This window comes from Oreochromis aureus, linkage group 4, assembly GCF_013358895.1.
Source record: "Oreochromis aureus strain Israel breed Guangdong linkage group 4, ZZ_aureus, whole genome shotgun sequence".
Lineage (NCBI taxonomy): Eukaryota > Metazoa > Chordata > Actinopteri > Cichliformes > Cichlidae > Oreochromis > Oreochromis aureus.
The window spans coordinates 11,312,132-11,336,164 of NC_052945.1; the positions used below are offsets into that span (position 1 = coordinate 11,312,132).

At 42.9% G+C, this 24,033-nt stretch overlaps 3 protein-coding genes across 5 annotated transcripts in view; 2 read left to right on the forward strand and 1 right to left on the reverse strand.

The window, feature by feature from the left end:
• Positions 1 to 1,241: 1,241 nt before the first annotated feature.
• Positions 1,242 to 7,658, forward strand: mgrn1b (mahogunin, ring finger 1b). Of its 2 annotated transcripts, XM_031737370.2 has the most exons (17): positions 1,242 to 1,621; positions 2,294 to 2,412; positions 2,538 to 2,626; positions 2,742 to 2,888; positions 3,502 to 3,619; positions 3,752 to 3,818; positions 4,452 to 4,495; positions 4,592 to 4,639; positions 5,037 to 5,105; positions 5,194 to 5,353; positions 5,461 to 5,570; positions 5,704 to 5,918; positions 6,300 to 6,411; positions 6,490 to 6,535; positions 6,622 to 6,726; positions 7,092 to 7,137; positions 7,394 to 7,658. In XM_031737370.2, exons 1-16 carry the CDS (start codon positions 1,534 to 1,536, stop codon positions 7,130 to 7,132), a joined length of 1,578 nt encoding a protein of 525 aa, XP_031593230.1. In that variant the 5' UTR covers positions 1,242 to 1,533; the 3' UTR covers positions 7,133 to 7,137; positions 7,394 to 7,658. The 2 variants fall into 2 exon arrangements, with proteins under 2 accessions (XP_031593230.1, XP_031593229.1); XM_031737369.2 differs by lacking the exon at positions 7,092 to 7,137 and having other exon boundaries at positions 1,243 to 1,621.
• A 4,175-nt stretch (positions 7,659 to 11,833) lies between these two features.
• On the forward strand, positions 11,834 to 13,281 carry aanat2 (arylalkylamine N-acetyltransferase 2). The gene is made up of 3 exons (XM_031737396.2): positions 11,834 to 12,279; positions 12,467 to 12,621; positions 12,738 to 13,281. The coding sequence occupies exons 1-3, from the start codon at positions 12,114 to 12,116 to the stop codon at positions 13,041 to 13,043; spliced, it is 627 nt and encodes a 208-aa protein (XP_031593256.1). The 5' UTR covers positions 11,834 to 12,113; the 3' UTR covers positions 13,044 to 13,281.
• Positions 13,282 to 13,522: 241 nt separating this feature from the next.
• The window catches only part of rhbdf1a (rhomboid 5 homolog 1a (Drosophila)), a 32,158-nt gene continuing 21,647 nt past the window's right edge, over positions 13,523 to 24,033 (reverse strand). The window contains exons 2-16 of one of the 2 annotated variants that reach the window (XM_039611235.1): positions 23,624 to 23,837; positions 23,093 to 23,299; positions 22,821 to 22,943; positions 22,589 to 22,752; positions 22,028 to 22,279; positions 21,817 to 21,928; positions 21,640 to 21,714; positions 21,343 to 21,504; positions 21,151 to 21,251; positions 20,997 to 21,060; positions 17,436 to 17,530; positions 17,266 to 17,341; positions 16,972 to 17,072; positions 14,613 to 14,766; positions 13,523 to 14,487 (exon numbers count right to left, since the gene is read on the reverse strand). In XM_039611235.1, the coding sequence (XP_039467169.1) occupies positions 14,068 to 14,487; positions 14,613 to 14,766; positions 16,972 to 17,072; positions 17,266 to 17,341; positions 17,436 to 17,530; positions 20,997 to 21,060; positions 21,151 to 21,251; positions 21,343 to 21,504; positions 21,640 to 21,714; positions 21,817 to 21,928; positions 22,028 to 22,279; positions 22,589 to 22,752; positions 22,821 to 22,943; positions 23,093 to 23,299; positions 23,624 to 23,837 (2,320 nt within the window). In that variant the 3' untranslated portion in view covers positions 13,523 to 14,067. The remainder of the gene's footprint in view (positions 14,488 to 14,612; positions 14,767 to 16,971; positions 17,073 to 17,265; positions 17,342 to 17,435; positions 17,531 to 20,996; positions 21,061 to 21,150; positions 21,252 to 21,342; positions 21,505 to 21,639; positions 21,715 to 21,816; positions 21,929 to 22,027; positions 22,280 to 22,588; positions 22,753 to 22,820; positions 22,944 to 23,092; positions 23,300 to 23,623; positions 23,838 to 24,033) is intronic. The other variant, XM_031737389.2, reaches the window with a different exon arrangement.

Genomic DNA, 24,033 nt, shown 5'->3' on the forward strand with positions numbered 1-24,033 from the left:
GATGGGAACCATCACCCAGGTCTGGCAATCAGGAGTTACAACCCCTGATCTCCACGCAACATTGTAGAGGTGTGCCGACCAAGACAGCTCAAGAACAGCCAGAGCCTTCAGGATCTCAGGGCGAACCTCATCCTCCCCAGGAGCCACTAACGAGTTGTTTAACTGCCTCAGTGGCCTCACCCCCGGAGATAGACAAGTTGTCCCCCTTGTCCCCAGACACTGCTACCTCTACAGAAGATGTGTCAGTGGGATTAAGGAGGTTCAGCAGCGTCTGGACTTCTTTAAGGTTCACAAGAAGCTTAAAGAAGTCCAGACGCTTTTCTTTCCAAGCTCCTTTGACTACGATGACCTGGAAGACTGAGAACCTTCACAGGTATACACAATGTAGGTAAAGTACCACTTTATTGGTCAAAAAAAAATCCCAATCACATATGTTTACAATCATTATTTGTCTGCGCGGCTGACGTTCATTAGCAGAAAGCGCATTTAGACCGCACTAGTTTAGGAAGATGGGTGTTTATGAGGAATCTGCTCCAGGGTCTCGGGAGGGTAACCAGTAACCCTATCCCAGGCAGGGAGAACAGTTCCCTTGATCTTCTGCTTATAGGGGGTTTTGAATCCCTCTTTGGTCCCTCACTCAGGACCAATTTGTCATGGGAGACCCTGCCAGGGGACAAAAAGCCCCCAACAACACACTGCACCACTGTGCTGCCATGTTATAAAGAAAAAGTTAAATAAAACACTTTTGATGGGAGAGATTTTTAAGATGAGAAGAGTGGTGACAATCAGTGAGCAGCATTATGCCTTGTCATCATTTATGATTTTTTCTAAAGCACACATGGGAAAATTATACAAGGAGCTAGAGGCTCCTTGTATAAGATTACTTCAAGATTACTTCAGTGAGTCTGTATTGAAAATTCCCTTCATCAGTGACCTAGGAAGTGCTGCATATCAGTCAACTGGCAAGCTGTAAACTAATTTAAGTGCAACTACTTTGATAGACTGTTTTTATGTAATCTGTAACCATGCAATGCAGTTTGTTGCCCCTTTCTAACTTTATAGAAATCAGTATGACCCTCTGGGAAACATCAACCCTAGGTCAAACATTTCCTATTCGTAGTTTATCGTTCATACGTAGCAGCGTTGAATTTGCTGGATTGGAGCTGACGTCCGTGCTCTGACACCTTCCCTTTTTTACTAAATTAGCTCCGTGTGGACCTCCGGGCAGTCCCTACACACAGAGCGAACGCTCCGGAACGCTCGGCGACAGCCAATCAGCGTGTCTCCCTGCTTTGTTAGCTCTCCTCTGGCGAAACAACAGCTCGTTTCGATTTGTTTTCCTTTTCGCCGCGTAGCCATCAAAAAACAGAGCGAGTAAAATGTTAGAATAAATAAAGCGTGTATTTGTGTTTGGTGTTATTATCGTTTTGGTGTTAGTCTAGACTGAAGGCAGAGGAAGTTGGAACTGCCGACGCATCGTTCGCTGCTAGCTAACTGGAGCTAATATCGAGCGACCCAACAGAGAAAGCAGAGATGGGGTCCATCCTGAGTCGTAGAATCGCTGGTGTTGAAGACATCGATATTCAAGCCAACTCGGCTTACCGATTTCCACCGAAATCTGGTAAATGATCGTCAATGTCTCCGATGAAATCAGATTCCTCATAAACACCCATCTTCCTAAACTAGTGCGGTCTAAATGCGCTTTCTGCTAATGACCGTCAGCCGCGCAGACAAATAATGATTGTAAACATATGTGATTGGGATTTTTTTTTTGACCAATAGACGGTAACTTAATAAAACATTTTTGTCAGATTTACAGTATTTTCGGTGTGTCGGACATTGCTGCCACCGAGGATAAAGCACGATGGCTGTTTATTAGGCTATTACAGACGTTGTCTTGATGTTCATCAGGATGATCATGAGTAGATGGACTTTTAAGAACTGGGGAATCATAGATGTTGACATAGTGACCCTCTATGTCATCAAATGATTTTCACCCTTTAAAGCAATAACCTTTAAACCACAGTTTTATAGCATATAGATCTTTTCACACCGTAAAAACAACGTGAAGATGGGTATATAAACTAGTTTAGCCACCATTTTATTGCTTGCCAAACTAGTTTTCTTAGCATTAACTGAATTATGGAAGTATTTTAAATGTTACAAATAGCTGAAAAGAATCAAAATTAAAGCTTCAAGGTTGCTGTGTTGCTTTTCCGAAATGACTGCACTATTAAACATGAGTGCATCCAAACTGTTTATCGCTTTTTCTTTTAAAATATCTCACCTTCAGGGAATTATTTTGCCAGCCACTTTTTCATGGGAGGAGAAAAATTCGACACGCCACATCCAGAGGGATACCTTTTTGGGGAAAACATGGACCTGAATTTTCTTGGAAATAGGCCAGTGCAGGTGAAAACTGTTGTTTCTTTAACCTGCTGTTTAGCACTGTATTTTCAACAGCAGTTTGGCATTTCTTATCAGTAAAATGGTCAGTAGAACTATTTCAATAATTTAAAATCCTTCTTTTTCACTAGTTTCCATATGTAACACCTGCACCCCATGAGCCTGTGAAAACCCTGAGGAGTCTGGTGAACATCAGGAAGGATTCGTTGCGTTTGGTCAGGTAGTGATATAAAGGCACTATCACAATAAAACATCAACATAAAAGTAGAACAACTGTTTTAATGAAGCCAGTCACATTGCACTGGCCTAAGCCTTGTCAAATGTCTGGATTGTAGGTATAAAGATGACTCTGACACACTGGCGGAGGACGGCGGGAAACCAAAGGTCCAGTATGGTGTGGAGTTCACTTTTGATGCTGATGCTCGAGTGGCTATCACCCTCTACTGCCAGGCATTTGAGGAGTTCTCCAATGGCATGGCAGTGTAAGGATTTAATTTTACAAATAACACAATCAAATGATCATCTGGTCTTTTACTTATTAAATTAAAATCCATGCCCTGTGTGAAGTAAACAAAGATGGGGCATATGCATCTGCCTGTGGGAGGATCAGTTGTACCATTCACACAGACTGATACTGCTCTGACACATCGCCTTCATGTTAATGTGAAGCAGTAACAACAAGAAACATTTAAATGCTGTTTTATGGGTGTGAGATTTGAGCTTCAGAGCACAAAGTCTAGAATAGATGCAATGGGTCCTTAGCAACCACCAGTCACCATGGATACCAGATAAGACTATGACAAAGACGAAAGTGATATTCTGAAGTTGCCGTCTTATGAAACAAACAAGATGATCCATAAAATGACGGCGGCTGCTGCTGTTGTGCTAGGTTTTCTATTTTCTTTAGTTTGATTTTATTTAAAAACTGTACTGAATTTCTTAATACATTATATGTGACAGTTCACACTGAGCCTTCATTGCTGATGTCTGTATAGGTGCAACAGCAAAAAGTTTCCAGGTTGTACTGGAATATTTCTTCCCTTGTATGTCATTTCCAAAGTAAACTGTCAGATTTTTGCTGTCTTCTACATGTAGGTACAGCCCAAAGGATCCGTCGATGGCCTCTGAAACTGTGCATTACAAGCGGGGGGTGAGCCAGCAATTCTCCATGCCGTCTTTTAAAATAGATTTCAGCGAATGGAAAGAAGAAGATGTAAGTATTTGCAGCAGATAATGCAATTTTGTAATTAGTTTTTAATGATTTAGCACATCATAAAAAAGCATTGCATCACCACGTTTGATTGGATAAATGTCTTCTTTTTATGTGTAACTGTCTCCTTTAAAGCTGAATTTTGACCTTGACCGAGGAGTGTTTCCCATGGTGATCCAAGCTGTGGTTGATGAAGGGGACGGTAAGTCGCTGGAGCTGCACAGGACTAATTCCAATATTGAGTCTGTTAAAAAGGGGAATGTTGTACTTTTTCTTACATTTTGTCTTTAATATATGCTACAGTGGTAGATGTTTACAGTAAACATGGCCAAAGTTTTAGATAATTTGGTCAGTTTATGTACAGGTAATTCTTGTGAGCCAAAAGTTTAGACATTTAGGTGCTCTAAGTGTTTGGTTTCTGACTCTTTTCTCTGCTCTTGCTTCTATATGATATCAGAGGAAGCAGATCTCCCTTATTTAGTCATCTCAGGCAAACAGTTTTTCTCTTGTGAAAACAGGAGAGCCACCCTCCTGATTTTCAAACTTTCTTTTTGGGATGAGCAGCCAATCAGAAGAAGGTTAGAAGGGAGGGTGACCTTCAAGGAAGAAAAGCTAAAATGCCTTGTTTAAGATAAAAAGAATTATTTTGAACTCTGAGTCATGCAAAGCTACTGTAGTGGAGTCAAAAAAATAAAATTAAACAGCTGGAAATCATCTCTCAATGGGCTCCTTTTTAACATTTGAAAGTAATGGACTACAGTCACAGTTTAATTGTTACCTTAAATGCACATTGGGCCAACATTTGTAATAATCTTGATGTTTTGTTTTTTTCAAGATTGCCTTGGACATGCTCATGTGCTTTTGGCAGCATTTGAAAGAGTATGTATATGTTAAAAAACAATAAATAATTTTAACCTGTAGAGAGCATGTTTACTATTTATATGAGCTAAAACATGTCTCCTCCCCCCCCCTCAGCATGTTGATGGGAGTTTCTCAGTGAAACCTCTGAAGCAGAAGCAAATTGTAAGTTTATAAAGGTTTTTATTTCAGTCTTGTATTATTATAAGTTATTGAAGTTTAGAGTAAAGTCATATTTGAGCCGTTAGTTATTTATCCAGCCCATGTGTGGCATGTTTCTATTAAAGAGCAGGTGAAAGGTGGATGTTTCAGCCTGTGAAAGCATGTGAGCAGATGTGTGTCAATCTCTAAAGTAGACTTGATTGTAAACCTACACTTTACACTCTGAATGTATTTATTTATTCTACGTTTGAGTGGCAAGCACTACTTTATTGTTATTAAGTATACATAACAGATTTACAGTCATTTGTAGTGAATGGGTTTTCTTTCAAACTTTTAAGAATATGTGGATATTTTTTTATAAAATCTAAATGTTGAATTTCATTTTTCCCTGTTTTCTCAGGTGGACCGTGTAAGCTACCTCTTGCAGGAGATTTATGGAATCGAGAACAAAAACAACCAAGAAACTAAGGTTGGAACTGCTAACTGAGAAGAATCACAATGCTGTAAAAAGTTGGCTGTGTTTGATTTGTAAGCCTTTTTGTTCTTCTTTTCTCTAGCCATCTGATGATGAGAACAGTGACAACAGCAACGAGTGTGTCGTCTGTTTGTCTGACCTGCGAGACACGCTTATCCTGCCCTGCAGACACCTTTGTCTCTGCAACTCCTGTGCGGACACTCTGCGGTACCAGGCCAACAACTGCCCCATCTGCAGGCTGCGTAAGAAGTGTTACTTTCTTAAAAAAAAAAAAAAAAGTTGTGTCATGCTATATGAGCAGGTTTAGATTCAATCAATGAATTCATTAATGAATGTATCTGCTTTCCAGCCTTCAGAGCCTTGCTTCAGATCAGAGCTGTGAGGAAAAAGCCTGGAGCTCTTTCTCCTGTGTCCTTTAGTCCAGTTCTGGCTCAGACTATGGACCATGATGAGCACTCAGTAAGTTATTCATTTTTAACCAGCTGTGCGTCTTACCTAACTGCATTAAATATTTATTTTTTTTAGAAATCTTTATTATAATATTAAGATCAACAATAAATCCACTTGTCTCTTTCACTGTGACTTTTTGCAGGGCACAGACTCAGTTCCTCCTGGCTTCGAGCCCATCTCACTGTTAGAGGCCCTGAATGGTTTGCGCTCGGTGTCTCCTGCCATCCCATCAGCCCCCCTCTATGATGACATCAACTTCTCAGGGGGTCTGGGAGGGGACAACAGACAGTTAAGCTCTCCAGAGCATTTAAGCGATGGAAGTCTGCAGAAAGGCAAAGTCAGCAAGTCACCTGACAGGTAATCTAAGACATAAAATCTTTACTGCAAGTAATCTGGTTTAGGTAGGAAATTGGATAGCATGTAATGGTGTCAAACTTCATTTCCCATGAGACTCGGCCAGTAATCAGATTTACCCCTTTATCCATTTCCTGTAAAGAGCTGTGTTTTTAGTTAATCTTTATGCCTCCAGCAAATTTTCTTCTTTAGAGGAAAATTTAGAGCTGACACAATCATGTAAAATGGGCCTGTTAGAGGCTGAAGGCCTAAGGGCTTATCTAAGGGCTAGAATATTTTTCTCAAAGTTAAATTCTGTGCTTGAGTGTCACTGTGAATAATTAAATTACCGGTTCTAGTAGTATAGTTAAGTATTTCTTATTTTTCTGCGTTGTTCCCCTCCAGCACCCTGAGGTCTCCATCGTCTCCAATCCAGGAGGAGGATGAAGAGAAGCTGTCAGAGATGTCAGATGCTCAGCCACACACTCTTCTGTCCAGTAGCCCCGCCCCCACAGATGTAAGCTTCTTCTTCACTACCTGACATTAAGCTCTGACACCCGTACAGACAAAAACCTACCTTCCTTTATTCTTCCAGGCCACAGCGACTGAGGACGTGGCAGAATCCCTGTCTCCAGATGACGGTGAGTTTTCTCCTTTGGTTCTCAGTGAACAGTCAGTGATGTGTTTGAGTGACTGTGATGACATTCTGGACTTTGTTGGTATCCAGAGGACAGGATGCATTCTGGAGGAGACATTCTGCAGGACTGCATCAGTGAACACAGCAGCTTGACCAAAACAGAGAGTGACCCACCAGGTGATCTGTCTTTGCCAGGTAGGAGATTTTCCATCTGGGGCGAAGAACAAAAAAAAAAGCCCTTACAAGGATCCTTTTAATTAAGGAAGAAGTGATAAAAATGAAAGATGTGTCATTTCCTAAACTTTGGACCTGTACTTTCCGATGAAAGCTTAGAGCAAATCAGGTCTTCACAAAGTGAAGACTTGTCACTGTTGATCGGAAGTTAAATATTCTCTCTGGTACTTTAGCTCAGTGTCTTTCTTCTTTAACCCTGGACTTTAAGGCTGCAATTCTGTGTGCCTTGCCTCTAACTTGTGTGCTCTGGTGCTTCTGTGTGTTATCTAACCCCCCTCTTCTGTTCCCTGCCATCCTGTCTCTTTTTACCACCTCACTTTGGCCAGCTCTAGGTCCTGATTCCTGCTCTATTGGTATGGAGGAATAACTGTGGTATGTAGGCTTTCCTGTCTGCTCTGCTTCTCTATGTATGAGCTCTACTGATGATAATGGTAACATTCACTGCTGTCGTTCACAGCTAGAAACCCCCGACCAGCAGTGATATGTTCTGTTATGAGCAACTATTAAGTGCCTGCAAGGCCAAACTGGTGTAGAAGAGTTTGTTCTCCTACTGAAAGTCTGAAAGGAAACTTCCCTTTTAACTATGTTTCTTATCTATTGATTGTTTCCCCCTTTTTTCCCACCCCAGGGTCATCAGAAAGCCTGAAAAGTCAGAGCACAAACTGCTCCAGCCAACCTCTCCTGTGTGCCACGAGCAGCCTTCATATGGAAGATGAACATCTCATCCACTAACTCCTCCCATCTTTGCTTCAAGGAAGTTAACAAGAGTGAGGCAGGACTCTGTTTATTCCATCAGCATCTCTTGACAAAACAAAAGAAATTGGACTGTCACAAAGATGTTTGTGATGGCTTGTTCTGTGACTGAAGTTTAAAAAAAAAAAAAAAAAAAAAAAGATCACCTCCCCCCAGCTTTTTATTAACTCTCGAATGGTGTTCAGTCGTAGAGTTGTTGTTTAGTACTGTTTATTCCTGAGAAATTTCACTACCTGTCATGGTGGTGCTTTTAAGCACACTTACTTTAAATTAACGCTGTATCAAAGTTTTTGACACTAAATTCTGAAGAATTCATAAATAAGGATTGTGTTTGGAAATCAGTGAAACAATTTAATGACTTGACACTTTAATCGTTTTATTCCTGTCGGCTGATTTATGGGCTAAAGTTTGTATTACTTGTGTATCCCTGTAACCATTTGAGGTGATTTTGCTCTCCCAACAAAATCAGTTATAATTCATTCCTCACAACAAAAGTATATAATGACATGTCTTAAGCTGTCTGCTGTCTAAAACATCAACACATGGTTTTATCATTTCAAACTATATATCTGTGTATTACAACTAGAGTCCTGTGTAGTTGCCTTTAAAATTGTACATTTTTTATATATATATATATATATATATATATATATATATATATATATATATATATATATATATATATATATATATTATATAATATATAAAAAATATAAATAAAGGAACTACATTCAGTTAACATGCACAATATTTAAGACTTGGATAATCAAAAAGAGCTACCGATTTACATCCTAACAGCTGAACTCAAAGATAGCTAAAGCCTGCTACAAGCATAGATGCTGCACCTACATGTTTGCTGACTTAGTGTGGCACAGTAAGGGTGCTCGTGGTATATGTGGCAAATTTCTACAGCCCCTTTTTTTTCTCTGTGGCAATGCCAGTGTCTGCTTCTGTGATGTAGCTGCAAAAAAAAAGGGGTCACGTGTTTGTGTGGCTGCAGCGACTGTACTTACCTTGGTTGTGTACGTGTAGCACACCGCATATAGATCTATGTGCCTTGAATTAATATGGCTGCCTGCTTGTTGCAATGGACATTAGTGTTCTTAAAAATGCCACAGTATACAACAGTTTCAGCCCGTAGACAGGATTTTTTTTTTTATGCTGATGTACAGAGCCTTTTTTTTCTATCGCAAACTTCATGCTACTGGAAAAACGTATCTTGCTATCGAGCAATATTCAATTGAACTGTTCATTTACTATGTTATTGCCATGTGTTGATTATGCATTCAATATTAGTGTTTAGGTTCAAGTGGGTTCTCCTCGTAACATTTGTGTTTTTGAAAGGAAGGCATCCGATGCAATAGATGCAAAGGTAAATGCATCTTAATAATTGGGCTCGCATTTGCATGTGAATTTGTAGATGCTTAAACCTCTGACTCCTTTGAATTCTTTCTTTTTTTCTTTTGGTAACGTGCTTATTTTGTCTTTACCCCCTCATTTTCTGTGCCATTTCAACTTGACACTGTGCCTTCCTGTTCTGACCACTATTGACCTGGTATCCAGGATAACTCCACACTAGGTGGTATTTGGCTCTCTGTAAAATCAATACCTGTCTCTTCCCGTGTGTGTATAGCAGCATGTGTATAACAATAAAGAAAGAGTCATTACTTCAACTACAAGTTGTTTGCTGATCATCACAAGAACACAATTCTATTAAGACAATATTATGCTGTAAAGCTCATAGATTACAGTTTAATGCTGACAAATGTACAAGTTTTGGACAGTAAAACGGTGACATTTGCTACTGTGTAGATGTAGGAAATTAGCCCAGAAGTTAAAGGATTCAGAGTTTTACAAGGTAATTACAAGCATTATGAAGAAAAGCACACGTTTAGTAGTGGATGAGGAACATAAGAGACGTAAGGAGTCTTACATTTGCAATCATCACTCAATATAAATTAAATCTGTCAAGCCTCAGCTAAAGATATTGGTCCTGAAATGGATAAAAACATACAAATCTGTGTTCTTTAAATATAGACAAATACTTGGTCACACCCAAAAAGGTTCAGAGATCGCACAGTTTCCTATGTTATGCACTGTGTCATGTAAAAGGATGAAAAGCACAGGAAATTCCAAGCTATCGAAGTCTGTCTTCTTATTTTTCTTTTTTGCTGTGTGCACAATAGCAAACAGAATACTGGCAAGTCTAGTATCAAATATTATGTCTAGTATCAAATAAAATTAAAAGTGTGCATACTCTGTTTCTGTCATTATGAAGACCAAGCACCTGACACAGGGTTTTAGAATTACAGTTAAGCACTCTGCTACTTTGGATTATATCTTTTATTGTGTATAAACATGATAATAAGGAGTCTTCTGTCACTGTGAACACTGCTCTCTACTGGCCACATGGCCAAGGAAATGTGTAGCTTTGGATCACATTTCAGGGGGTTTTTTAGCGTATTTTTCACAGGGACCATTGACTGTGAAGAAGGTCTAAGTTAATTCTCTATCCTAAGCCTACATATGCATGCACACATGCATGAGTGTGCAAATATATGTATGCTCACACACATATAAAAAAAACAATTAAATCACCAGAATATCTAATACATGAAGTCTAGTCTCATCTTTAAATAAATGGATATAATGTAGCCCAGAAGAATAAATAAATAAATGAACGACAGCTCATTTCAGTAAGAATTTTCCACCCGTCTGGTGTAAAATGTCTCAGAGTTTTCCTGCAGTCATGATTAGCTGCTGCTCAGCTCAGACAACAACAGCTCTAAGCCAGTTTAAAGTTTAATGAGGATTCGGTTACACAAGCTCGCTTCAAGCTAGCCTGTAAAACATAATACACTGTAAAAATGTGCATGTGTGCAGTATGTGTGTATGCACACACACAGACACACACACACACATTAGATTAGAGTCTATGACACTTTGAGCCACATAAGGTCAGTGGGTCAGCGAGGCTAAATTACATAACATCAGAGTTTAATCAGCTCTCATATGCTTACACCTTTGAGAGTCAGAGGTCTGTTTCCTTTTCTAAATTTGAATAAGTGAAAGTCAACTCTGTCACTGTTTAACTGTAACAGTGTGTTCAGCACTGACAGATTCCCAGGTCAGAAAAGGTAATGCAATCTCTGGCCGTGTACATGCCTGACATCTGATGATCCGGCTCACATAGATGTTCTTGTATTTGTGATTAGCAGGCTGTCCAGATAACACAGAATAAAGGAGATTTACAGAACATCATTACAGTCCAAGGCCAAAGGGAGGAGTGGTATGAAGCAGTAATCCTTTTAATAATAATGTTCCTTTTTTAATAGTTGAGGCTATTTGGAGAAAGTATTTGTCCAGCCAAATAACTGCAGTATAAAATATAAAACTCTTGGGGCCAGATAAATAAGGCTTTCTTTTTTCAGTCTTAACAAAGGAAAGTCCAATGAAAAAGTTTATTAGATGAAGAAGTTTAGGAATGCAATGCATACACATCCACTTAAGATTTCTTATAAACAAGAATTTGTGATATAGAGCACTGTGATTTTATTTCATGACATGAAGTGGTTTGCTGTAGAGTGAACTCAAAGTGTCCTTTTAAATTCTGCTGTTGTGCTGACAGCCAAACATGTCTGTGTAAACAGGTTTACCCAAGGCCAGCTGATGCTAGTGCGCTCTCATTTAATTAGCCTGTGCTAAATCTCTTTAAGGCATGAAATCACCCCCACAGCAATCCGCATAAAATCTCTCCTCCTTACTTGGTTCAGTCAAATTAGCCCGCATGCCCTTGGTCTCTAAAAACACAAGCATCGCCACAACAGTCACACCATGTCCTGCACATCCCCACGCTGAACAAGACAAAGCCCAGAGGACATGCAAATGTGCATGTGCCAATATCCATGTGCCCGTGAAAACTAGTATCTCAACAACACGCTTTTTTTCATACTGAAGGTTCACAGTTTTACAATCAATTTGCCTGAGTTATTCCATCTGTGCTGGCAGGATATTACCATTACAAAAAGATATTCTAACACAGAGGGAAAAACTAAAAAAAGACTTCTGTAACTACTCTGACACGAGGTTGATTCAAATGTTTATCTCAGTGTTGGAATGATTAAAGTTTTCTGAATACTAATAAGTAAAAAATTCTCACTGAACTGCTGCAGCTACAGACTTGTCAATCTCTTAATGTGGCGGTGCAAACCAAATCCAAAGTATAAAGCGCATAAAAAATACAGCAAGAACAATAAAGTCTGCTGTTTAATGTTAGAGGATTTAAAGACTTTGGTGGCACGTGCACAGACAGCTATCCTACTTGGAAGCAGCCACTTAGAGATCAGTTAAAAAAGAGGAGGAGGGAGAGAGAGTGGGGGAGGCGAGAAGGTCAGCATCTTGCCAGCTGAGGTGACTAAGACTGGACTCAGAGCTGTGGGAAAAGCAGGACACGGGAGGTTTTGTTAGCAGGGTTTAACTTTATCTGACTGCTACTAAAAGTCCTAGTGCAAAAAGGCTGGAAAAAAGGAGACAGATTCACAGGAGGAGCTGTGTGAAATAATCAGAAGCTCCTGTTGTTGCTGTATTGAGGCATCATGACACAACAGGTCAGTGGCTTACTGTTCTTCAAACCCTTCTTTCAGAAGACACCTGTCAGAGTGGACAGCCCTCTGCAACTGAGGCGGCACACACTCCCAGCCAGCGAGTTCAGGAATCTCACACCACAGGATGCCATCAGTGTGTTTGAGATTGAAAGAGAAGGTAGGTCATTAAGCAAGATTGTTGCATTTCATATAAGAAACACATTAATGTGTAACTTCATCTTAGTGCCATTTAGAGTTAATGAGAGCATATTTCTTTCATGCTATTATCTTCATTCCTCCCACAAACTGATGCACTCTCTAAAATGTTTGTTTTTAAAAAAAACAAACAAAAAAAACCTCCCCAGCATTTATATCTGTGTCTGGAGAGTGTCCACTTACCCTGGATGAAGTTCTTAACTTCCTGGGTCAGTGCCCTGAGCTGTCTCTGGGCTGGTTTGAAGAGGGACAGCTGGTAGCTTTCATCATTGGCTCTGGCTGGGACAAGGAGAGGCTTTCACAGGTATTTCACAATTGCCTGATTTTGGTGAAATGACTGTGATTCTGTGGCTCATTAATTTTCTTTCTTTTTTTTTTTTTTTTAAATAACATCACTTCTATTTAATCACGGTCTTCCAGGAGGCCATGACTCAGCATGTCCCAGACAGCTCCACTGTGCACATCCATGTGCTGTCTGTGCACCGCCACTGTCGCCAGCAGGGAAAGGGCTCCATCATCTTGTGGCGCTACTTGCAGTACGTGAGCTGCATGCCGGGCCTCCGTCGAGCTCTGCTGATCTGTGAGGATTTCCTCGTGCCCTTCTACCTCAAGGCTGGCTTCAAGGAGATAGGGCCATCAGCCATCACAGTATCTAACATGCACTTCCAAGAGATGGAGTACACTCTATGTGGACAGGCGTACGCACGGCGGAACAGCGACTGCTAGTCCTTCAATCCTTACCCTCCACTCTCCACTCCACTTATTTCTAACATGGACTCTTGTTAAGCACAAAATACTGCAGCCAGAGAAAAGAGGACGTGAGTATAGCCTAATGCGTCCCCTGATCCACTGAACATGGAGTGCAGTCTGTGTTAAGGCCTGAGAGGAACAACAGTGGATTTAGGTGCTCAAGCAATAAAATGAACCTGTTGCTTTTCTCAGTTATCTATTTATCTAGTCTTCTGTCACTTGTACAATAAATTAATATTGTTTTAGTTTTTTATAGAAGGCAATTACTGTAAACAACATCTCAGTGTAAATAAAGTTCTATTTTTATAAACCATACAAATCCAAGCTGTAATACAATTCCATAGCTTGTTGCGGTTTTGTTTGAATTCTTATGGGTTTAAATACTTTAAAGCAATCTCCATCATGTGCTCAAGCAGGAGAGGCAGACATTTTCATTTTGTAGATTTTTTTTTACTTTTCTTTTCAAATACATGTGAGTAGACAGGTAGCTAAAACACTACCGTGTTCAAAACAGTAATCACTTCTTGAGAAGCAATAAACGAAAAAAAAAAAGAGAGATAACATTCGAGTGCTCAGCATAATGTAACAAAAATATGGCAGTAGTTGGTACATTTATCAACAAGGCACCAAAGGTATCAATATCTGATTTTTGTCCCTGCTTTTGTATGAGGTTGCCTGGATAATAATATTAATAAATCTTTTGCCTGGAGGGTGAATGTACAAAAAAAAGGGAAAAAAAATCTTCATTGTTCCAGCGCTGGCTTTTCTCATTTCTGCAGAAGGACAGCTAGGTGTTTTGATGAGGTTCACAAGTGCCTTAGCTTTGTTTCACTGGACAGTGAAGGAGTGATGATGAAAATAAGTCCTTATGATGAGTGGTATGGGTATTCATATTGAGTAAAATAACACAAGCATATTATCATAGTCCACATAGAAGAGGGAGGAAATCCCCCAGCCAGTCCGTGTCTTTTGACCTGATGATTCCTGCAGTGCTCACACTTCAGTGGAGGTGAGCATTGAGGTCATACTTCTCACAGAACTTGTCTGTAAAGGGTATGCAGGTGAGCAACTCGCACCATTCACACTTGATTGGGTAGACGTAGAAGAGCACCACGAGGCCTGAAAAGAGTCCAACAAACACCAGCAGGAAGATGATAATCTGGCATCGTTTGCGGTACATGTCCATGCGGCCAAAGCTGACATAGGGTAGGAAGGCGAAGGACAGGAAGAAGCCAGAGATGAAGCCAGAAATGTGGGCAAAATTGTCGATCCAGGGCAGCAACCCAAAGGCAAAGAGGAAGAGCACCACACACAGCAGCTTGGTGAAGGCCCTCCAGGGCTGGGCCAGGATCTGCCAGCACTGAAACAGCTCCACAAACAGGCAGGCCAGAATCCCAAACTGCGAGCCAGCTGGACCCACCTGAGACAAAGACAGCATCGAGAGGGACACAGGCTTGAGAAAACACAATGAGCTGTTCAGTCTTTTATATCTGATCAATATTACTTGTCATTTTGTGAAAAGTATTGTGTCTAGCTGGTGATCACCTCTGCTCTGTAGGGCAGGAAAATGGCTGAAGCTAAGTTGCCAGTGATGCCACTGAGTATGTAAATGATTGAGATGCGCAACCAGCCTGCCAGCTTCTCCAGATCCCTCAGGATGGTCATCTGGAAAGCCACCGACACCAGGCAGTGAAGGATTCTGGGAGGACAGACAATGACAAAAAGTTCATATGTGTGACGAGTGTGATGTGCGAGTGAATGTGGGTGAAAAGCCGCACGTGTTGGGAAGATAATCCCTCTGTGTTGATGAGGCAAGCCCCTCAAGAGCAGAGTGGGAATGACTTTGCTCAACAGCAAAATCAGCCTCCATCTCACTGAAGCTTAATGAGTTCGTGTAGCGAGGGCACTTTGTTTAATTACCCAGGAGAGAGATAAGAGACTGAATAAAGATGAAGCACTTCTTAAGGTCAGCTCTTTGTGCTGCCTGACTGACAGGTCTAAACTACACCAAAGAGAAACTGACAGTCTGATATATACTGTGAATAACTGCAAGTAATGAATATGTGGAACACATGGTAAACAGCTGGAGTAACTTTAGCCAACTGCATATGAGCCACTGCTGGTTTGTCTGATAAGAAGATTCCCCCTATCTCTCTAATGATATTATATTATAATAACATTATTATATATACACTTTTAAAGGGGAATAAAGACAGAGAACAATTAAATCCCCCCAACAATGGAGGGGAGAACAGAGCTCCCCTTGAATTTGTATTGCACAAATGTGCTGGTTTAAAAGAAAAATATGTACAAAAAAAGGAAATTCCTGAATGTTGCAGTGTTATAGGATGTGCTACCAACAGGGTAATGAACCCAGAACTGCCAAACCAAAGAACATTTGCAGGAGTCAAATGTGGCAACGACAAGTGAAGCATCAGCAAGAAGAATCAGAAAACCTGACACTTATCTGCCTATTCATGCAGCGCGCACTCCTGTCACTATCTGACACGTCAAATATTAAAATGTCAGTTTGGGCAACTGTATCTATATATATCTAACACATTATTGTGGAATATTTAGTTGTTCAGCAAACTAAGGAACATTATTATTCACTAATTGCTTTACAGTTCAGTCACACATAAGTAAAAATTGCCGGTTGCACGTAGAGCATGCACCACTCTCGCCTATGGGTGACCACTTGCAATTGCAAGGTAAACGAACACATCACATGTCAGTTTAAAATCTTTTTCTGTTTACTTTACAAAATGGAAATAAACTACCCACGAGTTCTTAATTTTTATGTATTCCAGAGAAGCCATTTGCTAACAAGTGGCATTATGATATTACAGAGGATTCTCTGGAAATTCATCTTCATTTTTCCAAGCACAGGAACTTGGACTGGTAATATTATTACTTACGTTATGTGACTGCATTTATGTAATAATGAAAGATGCATTCATTTGTGAAGTTCGTTGTGCCAAAAACCCACATAAGTATGAAAAACTTTATGATATTATTATTATATGCATACTATCTTATTTTCTGCAATATTCCAAAAAGTCTAGAGCACAGTTAAACCAATAAATGTAATATAATTTAAAAAATGAAAAAGGCATCCCTGCAGTACTCAGGTGCATATACAATCAACTAGCCAACATTATTTCAACACTTCTTAACTGGCATATACTCCCATTCAGTGTGTATTTTTTTAATAAACAAACAGGAACCGACCACATATAACCCATTGTCTGTAAAGGCACTATTTGTCCTCACCTCCTTTTGTTGTCTTCTATTACCCATCTATTCATCTTTCATATATGTGTTGAGGATGCCTCTGTATTTGATTTGTTGTGATACGAGGACATATTGACACCAAGAGTTCATTTCCTTGTGTGTGGCAAACATCTTGGGCGGATAAACCTGCCTGATTCAGATCTTTTAATCATTTCTGTCTTCGCTGCTTGGTGCTAACACAGACCCTGACGTGGACCATTTCCACTGTCTGATAAGAAGAACAGGTCTTCTTAATTGTCCCTCTGGTTGGTGAAATTAGTTATTATTATTATTATTTTCTTTTTGTTTAATCCAGCTCATGGTAAATGGTAAATGGCCTGTATTTATATAGCGCCTTTCTGGTCCCTAAGGACCCCAAAGCGCTTTACATATCCAGTCATTCACCCATTCACGCACACATTCACACACTGGTGATGGCAAGCTACGTTGTAGCCACAGCCACCCTGGGGTGCACTGACAGAGGCGATGTTGGAATGTTAGAAGTTGTCTTGAAACAATAACTAAACACCACAAAACCTGTTAAAACTTTCCAACTATTACTTTTAGTAGTGCTTGATTCTTTTGCCAGGTAGAACGCTGAATGAGCAGCTACTGCCAGCGACTGACTCACCCAGCATGCAGGAAGAGCGAGAGCCAGAGCCTGTAAAACTGATCTGGGACCTCAGGGTTGAGGAAAGGCAACAGTCCACACACATCGTCCATGCAGTGCACCTAAAGAAAGGGCAGAACACGGTGTCATGACATAATAACATTACACAGTTATAATAAGAAACCAAAACAAAGAATGGAAAAACTGGAAAGAAAGGCAGACACCTACACACTTCCTTAAACATTAAAAAACCCCACATCTTTCCAATCAGTACTAATTTTTTTTCTTTTTTCTGTAATAAACAGAGTTGCTTACTTGAGAGCAAAGAGTAGCCTCCTCATGAAAGTAGCCCTTCATGAAGTCACAATATTCCCGGGATGTAATTTCACACCTTGAAGAAAGCAAACGGCATGTGTTTAGCAAGTGAATTAAGTGGTTATTCATCCAGGGTGCAGTTTATTTGGAATAAATATTTCCCTCCTCACCTCCCTTTGGTTCCAATGCAGCAGGGTCGGCCTGTGATGGTACAGTCTATATGAGGCAGGTTGGTATGGTTCCCTGTGTTGTACCTGGTACAAACCTAAAAGCCAGCGCAAAAGGGAACAACAGTCAATTTATCCTGCTTATATCCAAGGCAAAAATTTTAAAATAAAACAGAATTAATTCGGTAGTGTAAATTATTTTTTTTAAAAATCAGCTGCACCAAAAACAAGCATTTTTTATACTGAGAATAGTATAAAAGTAGCAGGGAGAAAGATGATAACATTGCTAAATTTCAAATGATCTAAATTTCTGTGTTTTGAGGTATAACATAAATGTTAGAAAGGTATCAGGATGTACCAGTTGTAGCAATAAATGTGAGATTTAAAAAACTCTTTTAATGCATTTAATTGATCCTTAGTAGTGGAACAGTGGGTGGTTGCCCTGCAGCGCTGAGGGTACCAGCTCCCCGAGAAAACCGGCACAAACACAGGGACAACATGCAAACGCCACACAGGAGGGCCTGGCTCTAGATTTAAATCCTGGACTCCATCCATCCATCCTCATCCGCTTTATCCGAAGTCGGGTCGCGGGGGCAGCAGCCTAAGCAGAGAAGCCCAGACCTCCCTCTCCCCAGCCACCTCCTCCAGCTCATCCGGGGAACACCAAGGTGTTCCCAGGCCAGCCGAGAGATATAATCTCTCCAGCGCGTCCTGGGTCTGCCCTGGGCCTCCTCCCGTGGGACATGCCCGAACACCTCACCCAGGAGGCGCCCAGGGGCATCCTTGTCAGATGCCCGAACCACCTCAACTGGCTCCTTTCGATGTGGAGGAGCAGCGGCTCTACTCTGAGCCCCTCCCGGATGGCCGAACCTCTCACCCTATCTCTAAGGGAGAGGCCAGCCACCCTTCGGAGGAAGCTCATTTCTGCCGCTTGTACCCGCGATCTCGTTCTTTCGGTCACTACCCACAGCTCGTGGCCATAGGTGAGGGTCGGGACGTAGATCGACCGGTAAATTGAGAGCCGCGCTTTTACACTCAGCTCCCTCTTCACCACGACGGACCGGTGCAGCGTCCGCATCACTGCAGCCGCAGCACCAATCCGTCTGTCGATCTCGGCTCCCTTCTCCCATCACTCGCGAACAAGACCCCGAGATACTTGAACTCCTCCACTTGGGTCAGGAACTCATCCCCGACCCGGAGTGGGCACTCCACCCTTTTCCGGCTGAGAACCATGGCCTCAGATTTGGAGGTGCTGATCCTCATTCCCGCTGCTTCACACTCGGCTGCGAACCGTTCCAGTGCGAGCTGGAGGCCCCCACCGATGAAGCCATCAGAACCACATCATCCGCAAAAAGCAGAAACGAGATTCTGAGGCCACCAAGTGAAAGCCCTCCGCCACTTGGCTGCGCCTAGAAATCCTGTCCATAAAAATTATGAACAGAATCGGTGATAAAGGGCAGCCTGGCGGAGCCCATCACCCACCGGAAACAAGTCCGACTTATTGCGGCAATGCGAACCAAACTCTTACAACGGTTGTATAGGGATCGAATGGCCCGTAGCAGTGGGCCAGACACCCCATACTCCCGCAACACCTCCCACAGGACACCCGAGGGACACGGTCGAATGCCTTCTCCAAGTCCACAAAACACATGTAGACTGGTTGGGCAAACTCCCATGCACCCTCAAGTATCCTCGAGAGGATAAAGAGCTGGTCCAGTGTTCCGCGACCAGGGACGAAAACCGCATTGTTCCTCCTGTATCCGAGGTTCGACTAACGGACGAACTCTCCTTTCCAGCACCCTGGCATAGACTTTCCCAGGGAGGCTGAGGAGTGTGATCCCCTGTAGTTGGAACACACCCTCCGGTCTCCCTTCTTAAAGATGGGGACCACCACCCGGTCTGCCAGTCCAGGGTACTGCCCCTGATCTCCACGCAACATTGTAGAGGCGTGTCAACCAGGACAGCCCTACAACGTCCAGAGCCTTCAGGAACTCGGGCGGACCTCATCAACACCAGGGCTCTGCCACCGAGGAGTTGTTTAACTGCCTCAGTGACCTCGACCCCAGAAATTGGCGGGTCATTCCCTCATCCCCAGACTCTGCTTCCTCCTCGGAAGACGTGTCAGTGGGATTAAGGAGGTCCTCAGTATTCCTTCCACCGTCTGACAATTTTCTCAGTCGGCGCCAGCAGCGCACCGCCAGCACTATACACAGTGCAGGTAGAGCACCGCTTTCCCCTCCTGAGACGCCTGACGGTTTGCCAGAATCTCTTCGAGGCAGTCCGAAAGTCTTTTTCCATGGCCTCTCCGAACTCCTCCCACACCCGAGTTTTTGCTTCAGCCACTGCCCGAGCCGCATTCCGCTTGGCCTGTCGATACCGTCAGCTGCCTCTGGAGTCCCACAGGCTAACCAAGCCCGATGGGACTCCTTCTTCAGCCTGGTGGCTCCCTTCACCTCTGGTGTCCACCATTTGGTTCGGGATTACCACCACGGCAGGCACCAACCACCTTGCGGCCGCAGCTCAATGCAGCAGCCGGCAATGGAGACGCTGAACATGGTCCATTCGGACTCAATGTCCCCAGTCTCCCTCGGAATGTTGTTGAAGCTCTGCCGGAGGTGTGCGTTGAAGATCTCGCGGACTGGGGCCTCTGCTAGACGTTCCCAGCACACCCTCACCACGCATTTAGGTGCACGGGTCTGTCCAGCGTCCTCCCCGCCACCTGATCCAACTCACCACCAGGTGGTGATCAGTTGACAGCTCAGCCCCTCTCTTTACCCGAGTGTCCAGAACATATGGTCGCAGGTCTGGTGATACGATTACAAAATCGATCATCGACCTGCGGCCTAGAGCATCCTGGTGCCACGTGCACTTATGGACACTCTTATGTTCGAACAAGGTGTTCGTTATGGCCAAACTGTGATTTGCACAGAAGTCCAATAACAAAACACCACTCGGGTTCAGATCAGGGAGGCCGTTCCTCCCAATCACGCCTCCAGGTCTCGCTGTCGTTACCCACGTGAGCATTGAAGTCTCCCAGTAGGACAACAGAGTCTCCAGGTGGGGCACCTTCCAGCACCCCCAGGGACTCTAAGAAGGCTGGGTACTCTGAACTGCCACTCGGGCGCATAAGCGCAGATGACAGTCAGGACCCGTTCCCTGACCCTGAGGCGCAGGGAACAAACCCTCTCATCCACCGGGAAAAACCCCAACGTACCGGCAGCAAGCCGGGGGGATATTAAAATACCCACCCCAGCCCGCCGCCTCTCACCAGGGGCAACTCCAGACTGAGACAGAGTCCAGCCCCTCTCCAGGAGACTAGTTCCAGAGCCCAAGCCATGCGTAGAGGTGAGCCCGACTATATCTAGCCGGTACTTCTCAACCTCACGCACTAACTCAGGCTCCTTCCCCACCAGAGAGGTGACATTCCATGTCCCTATTGCCAGTCTTGGCAGCCGGGGATCGGTCCGCCAGGGTAAATCCTGGACTCTCTTGAGAAAAATCACAATCTGATCTATCCTTCTTCTGTTTGGGCCTCAAAACCAAGCGGCGTTTCAGCGTACTCACTGGCCACTTGGTGATGTCATCAGGCCATTCATGAGGTGACACTGAGGCTGGCTCTAGACATATCCTGGAAGCACAGACGGTATAGCAGCACAGTGTCGTTATCATTAAATAAACACTGCAAGCTTTAACAACTGAAACTACTAGCGCGCCTTACCTGGGATCCTGATGGCACACTGAACCGTACCGTCTGTCTTCACTATTTAACTTGGGAGTGCTGGGATGCCCCGGCCATTTCACCCACACAGCCAGAGTACTCTGAAAACAAGAAATCAACATTGCCCACGGCTTCTCATTGATGCAGAACTGCAAATGTCAAGGATCCCAAAATAAATGGTTGTTTACCGACCGAGCATTCCTCCTCTGTGGTTTGGACGCAGCCTGAGCGATCGTTGCGCACACAGCAGGCAGAGTTTTTTTCGATGTCCCTCTTTTCCCTGATGAGATCATGCACTTGCTGGTCTTGGCGCATGCATGGAGAGTATTTGGCCCCCAAGTGGATCAGGGCTTCCTAAAAATGAATGGATAAAGGTATAAAGGTATAAAATTTAATAATTTGCTGATATTTATGCATGAACTCTAAAATGTAAAAAAAGAGAACACAATTACAAAAAAAAAAAAAAAAACTGAATCAAAGACAGCTTACCGAACTGGGCCCAATCCAAAAGTTCTCCTGCTGTACAAACTTGACATTTTCATACACACCTTTGTTTCTTAAAACCTGAATTATCACACACAAAAATAGAAAGGTTACACATTATTGAAAGATGAAAATTGCCGAGGCGTCAATGCATATACATCCCCCATCTGAGCCTGGACTCACAGAATCAACCGTCTCATGCTGGGAGAAGCCTGGAGGTGCAAAACCATAGATGGACACAGCCAAGATAGTGATGAGCAAATGGACAAAGGTGATCCAGTATGTAAAAAAAGGCCTAGAAGAGACAAAGAACATGTTTAATAAGCAGCAGCTAGACATCCATCAACATCACCCACTGTGGGGTGGAACTGCTCAATAGTGAGATGTTTTGTACCTGTGGTCATCCATATCCTCTATTTGTCTCTTGACGTAGCTGTCAATGCGCTTGCGGTAGGTGCGGTTTGTGAGCTTCCCCACCATGCCCAAGCCATAAGGCCGTTTCTCTCGGGCAAAAAGCTTCTTGACAGGAACAACAATACGCTGCCCACGGCGCTGTCCGTGAACACTCACGACCTCCTGCCGCAAGGGCACCTTTGGTGGTCCAGGAGTTCCTTCTTTGGCTTTACGCCACCCTCGCTCCAGAGGTCTGAAATAAAAGGGAGAATTATGTCCTCATCAGATAGTGCATTGTCTTTTAGAACAAATTTCCAGCTTGTGATAATGTCAGACAACATCGCCAACCAGAATCACAAACCTACACTGGTCGCCTGTCAGTTTATATATTGCTTTTTATATTCTCTATTATATTTTGATTCCACAGAAACACTGGTCTAAACTAACACTACTGTCTGACTCATATCTTTTGCACTTTTTATGAGAAAACTGCTTTCCAGGAATGAAGATTCATGTTAAAATTATCAGCACGGCCTCACTGACAAACCCCGTGGCAACTCACAGCATGAGATGACTTCTTTCCAGCTCCGTCTTATCTAGGGCGCTGCCTGTCAGCTCCGTCTCATCCTTCTTGCTGCTGGGCTCGGCCTCCTTCACGGCTGCCTCAGACGGTGACTCAAAGACTTCGTCTGCGTATGTGGACAACTCCTCGTGCATCAAAATATCCTACAAAGAAGACGGCGATTAGGGGCTTTGAAACATAAACAAGAACATTGTTATTTGTTCCGTCTTACTCTAGCAAAGAAGGATGTGTCCAATTCATCAGGAAAGTCAACCACATCTTCCTCCATGAAGCTTGCGGGGGTGAAGCTTCGTCTTTGAGCTCGTCTTAGAGTGCTCTCCCGTAATGAGCGCCCCTGAGAAATATCATCAAAATCAGTGAACCAGCACGAATAAAGCCCACATGCAAAAGTGTTTTACTCTTTATTGTACTGTATTAATGCTATTTTTTATAAAGACTGCATGTTTTTGAATGTAATCTATTTATTGGCTCCCTCTCTCCCACCTTGACCAGCGCTGCTGCAGCCCTGAAACTCATCTTTGCCACAGACTCCCTCTTACGTCGGCGAGGCAGCCGATTGAGACCTGAGCGGGAGCTGGTGAAGGAGCAAATCGAAGCAGCTCCAGGGGTGATGGGGGTCTGGGGCACGCTGTAACCATCCACCTCCTCCACCATGCGGAATGCTCTTCCTCGCGCCAGTGGGTCCACAATCTGGAGATCAGTGGATCAACAAGTGAGGCAGATCCCACAAGAATGTTTTACCTTAGATATTAGATACATGTTTTAAAAAAGTTCTCAGGATAAAGTTCCCCTCTTTAATTAAGGCCATAAATACCTGTGTTTTTTCATTTTTCCATCGAAATTACACATTTAATTGCAATCACAAACAAAATAAACAGTGTGACACCTGCTAGAGAAGTTTTTATTGCACTTACACAGTAATGTCTTTTGAGAAGTGTTATGTTCATGTACCCTCTGCTAAATTAGAGATCAGTTTGGCTTTTTTAAACATGTAGTGTCAAAGTGTCCCTTTACCTTTTGCATGCCATGTTGTGAGGAGGGGACATAGAGAGGAGGTGGAGTCTCCGTGCTGGTCAAGGAGATGTTGTCCTGGCTGGGCAGGTCCATCTCTCGGATCACCTGTGGTTTCAGCTTTCCATAGCGCAGGCTGCAGTGGCGCAAACTCTTCCTCTGCCATCTCTGAGTGGCATCTCCATCCTTACTGACTCCAAACCAGTCCGCCGTTCCCCTTACAACCACAAACACCAACTTTTCAGCTTCATTTCCCGCAGAGATATTAAATTCACCTACCTTGCTAAAGAAAGACAGAGTGAGAGAACCTTGCAATATATAGAGGAGTTGGTCGGCAAACATGCAAGGCACTGATAAGACAACACCTCCCACGGTGTAAAAAAGGTGCCCTAGATAGTGTAAGTAATGGGCAC

Coding starts and splice junctions, on each gene's coding strand:
- aanat2 (XM_031737396.2), top strand. CDS start 12,114: ATGACACAACAGGTCAGTGGCTTACTGTTCTTCAAACCCTTCTTTCAG. Junction 12,280..12,466: donor GTTTGAGATTGAAAGAGAAG/GTAGGTCATTAA, acceptor AAACCTCCCCAG/CATTTATATCTGTGTCTGGA. Junction 12,622..12,737: donor ACAAGGAGAGGCTTTCACAG/GTATTTCACAAT, acceptor ACGGTCTTCCAG/GAGGCCATGACTCAGCATGT.
- mgrn1b (XM_031737369.2), top strand. CDS start 1,534: ATGGGGTCCATCCTGAGTCGTAGAATCGCTGGTGTTGAAGACATCGAT. Junction 2,627..2,741: donor GATTCGTTGCGTTTGGTCAG/GTAGTGATATAA, acceptor TCTGGATTGTAG/GTATAAAGATGACTCTGACA. Junction 3,819..4,451: donor TGTGGTTGATGAAGGGGACG/GTAAGTCGCTGG, acceptor GTTTTTTTCAAG/ATTGCCTTGGACATGCTCAT.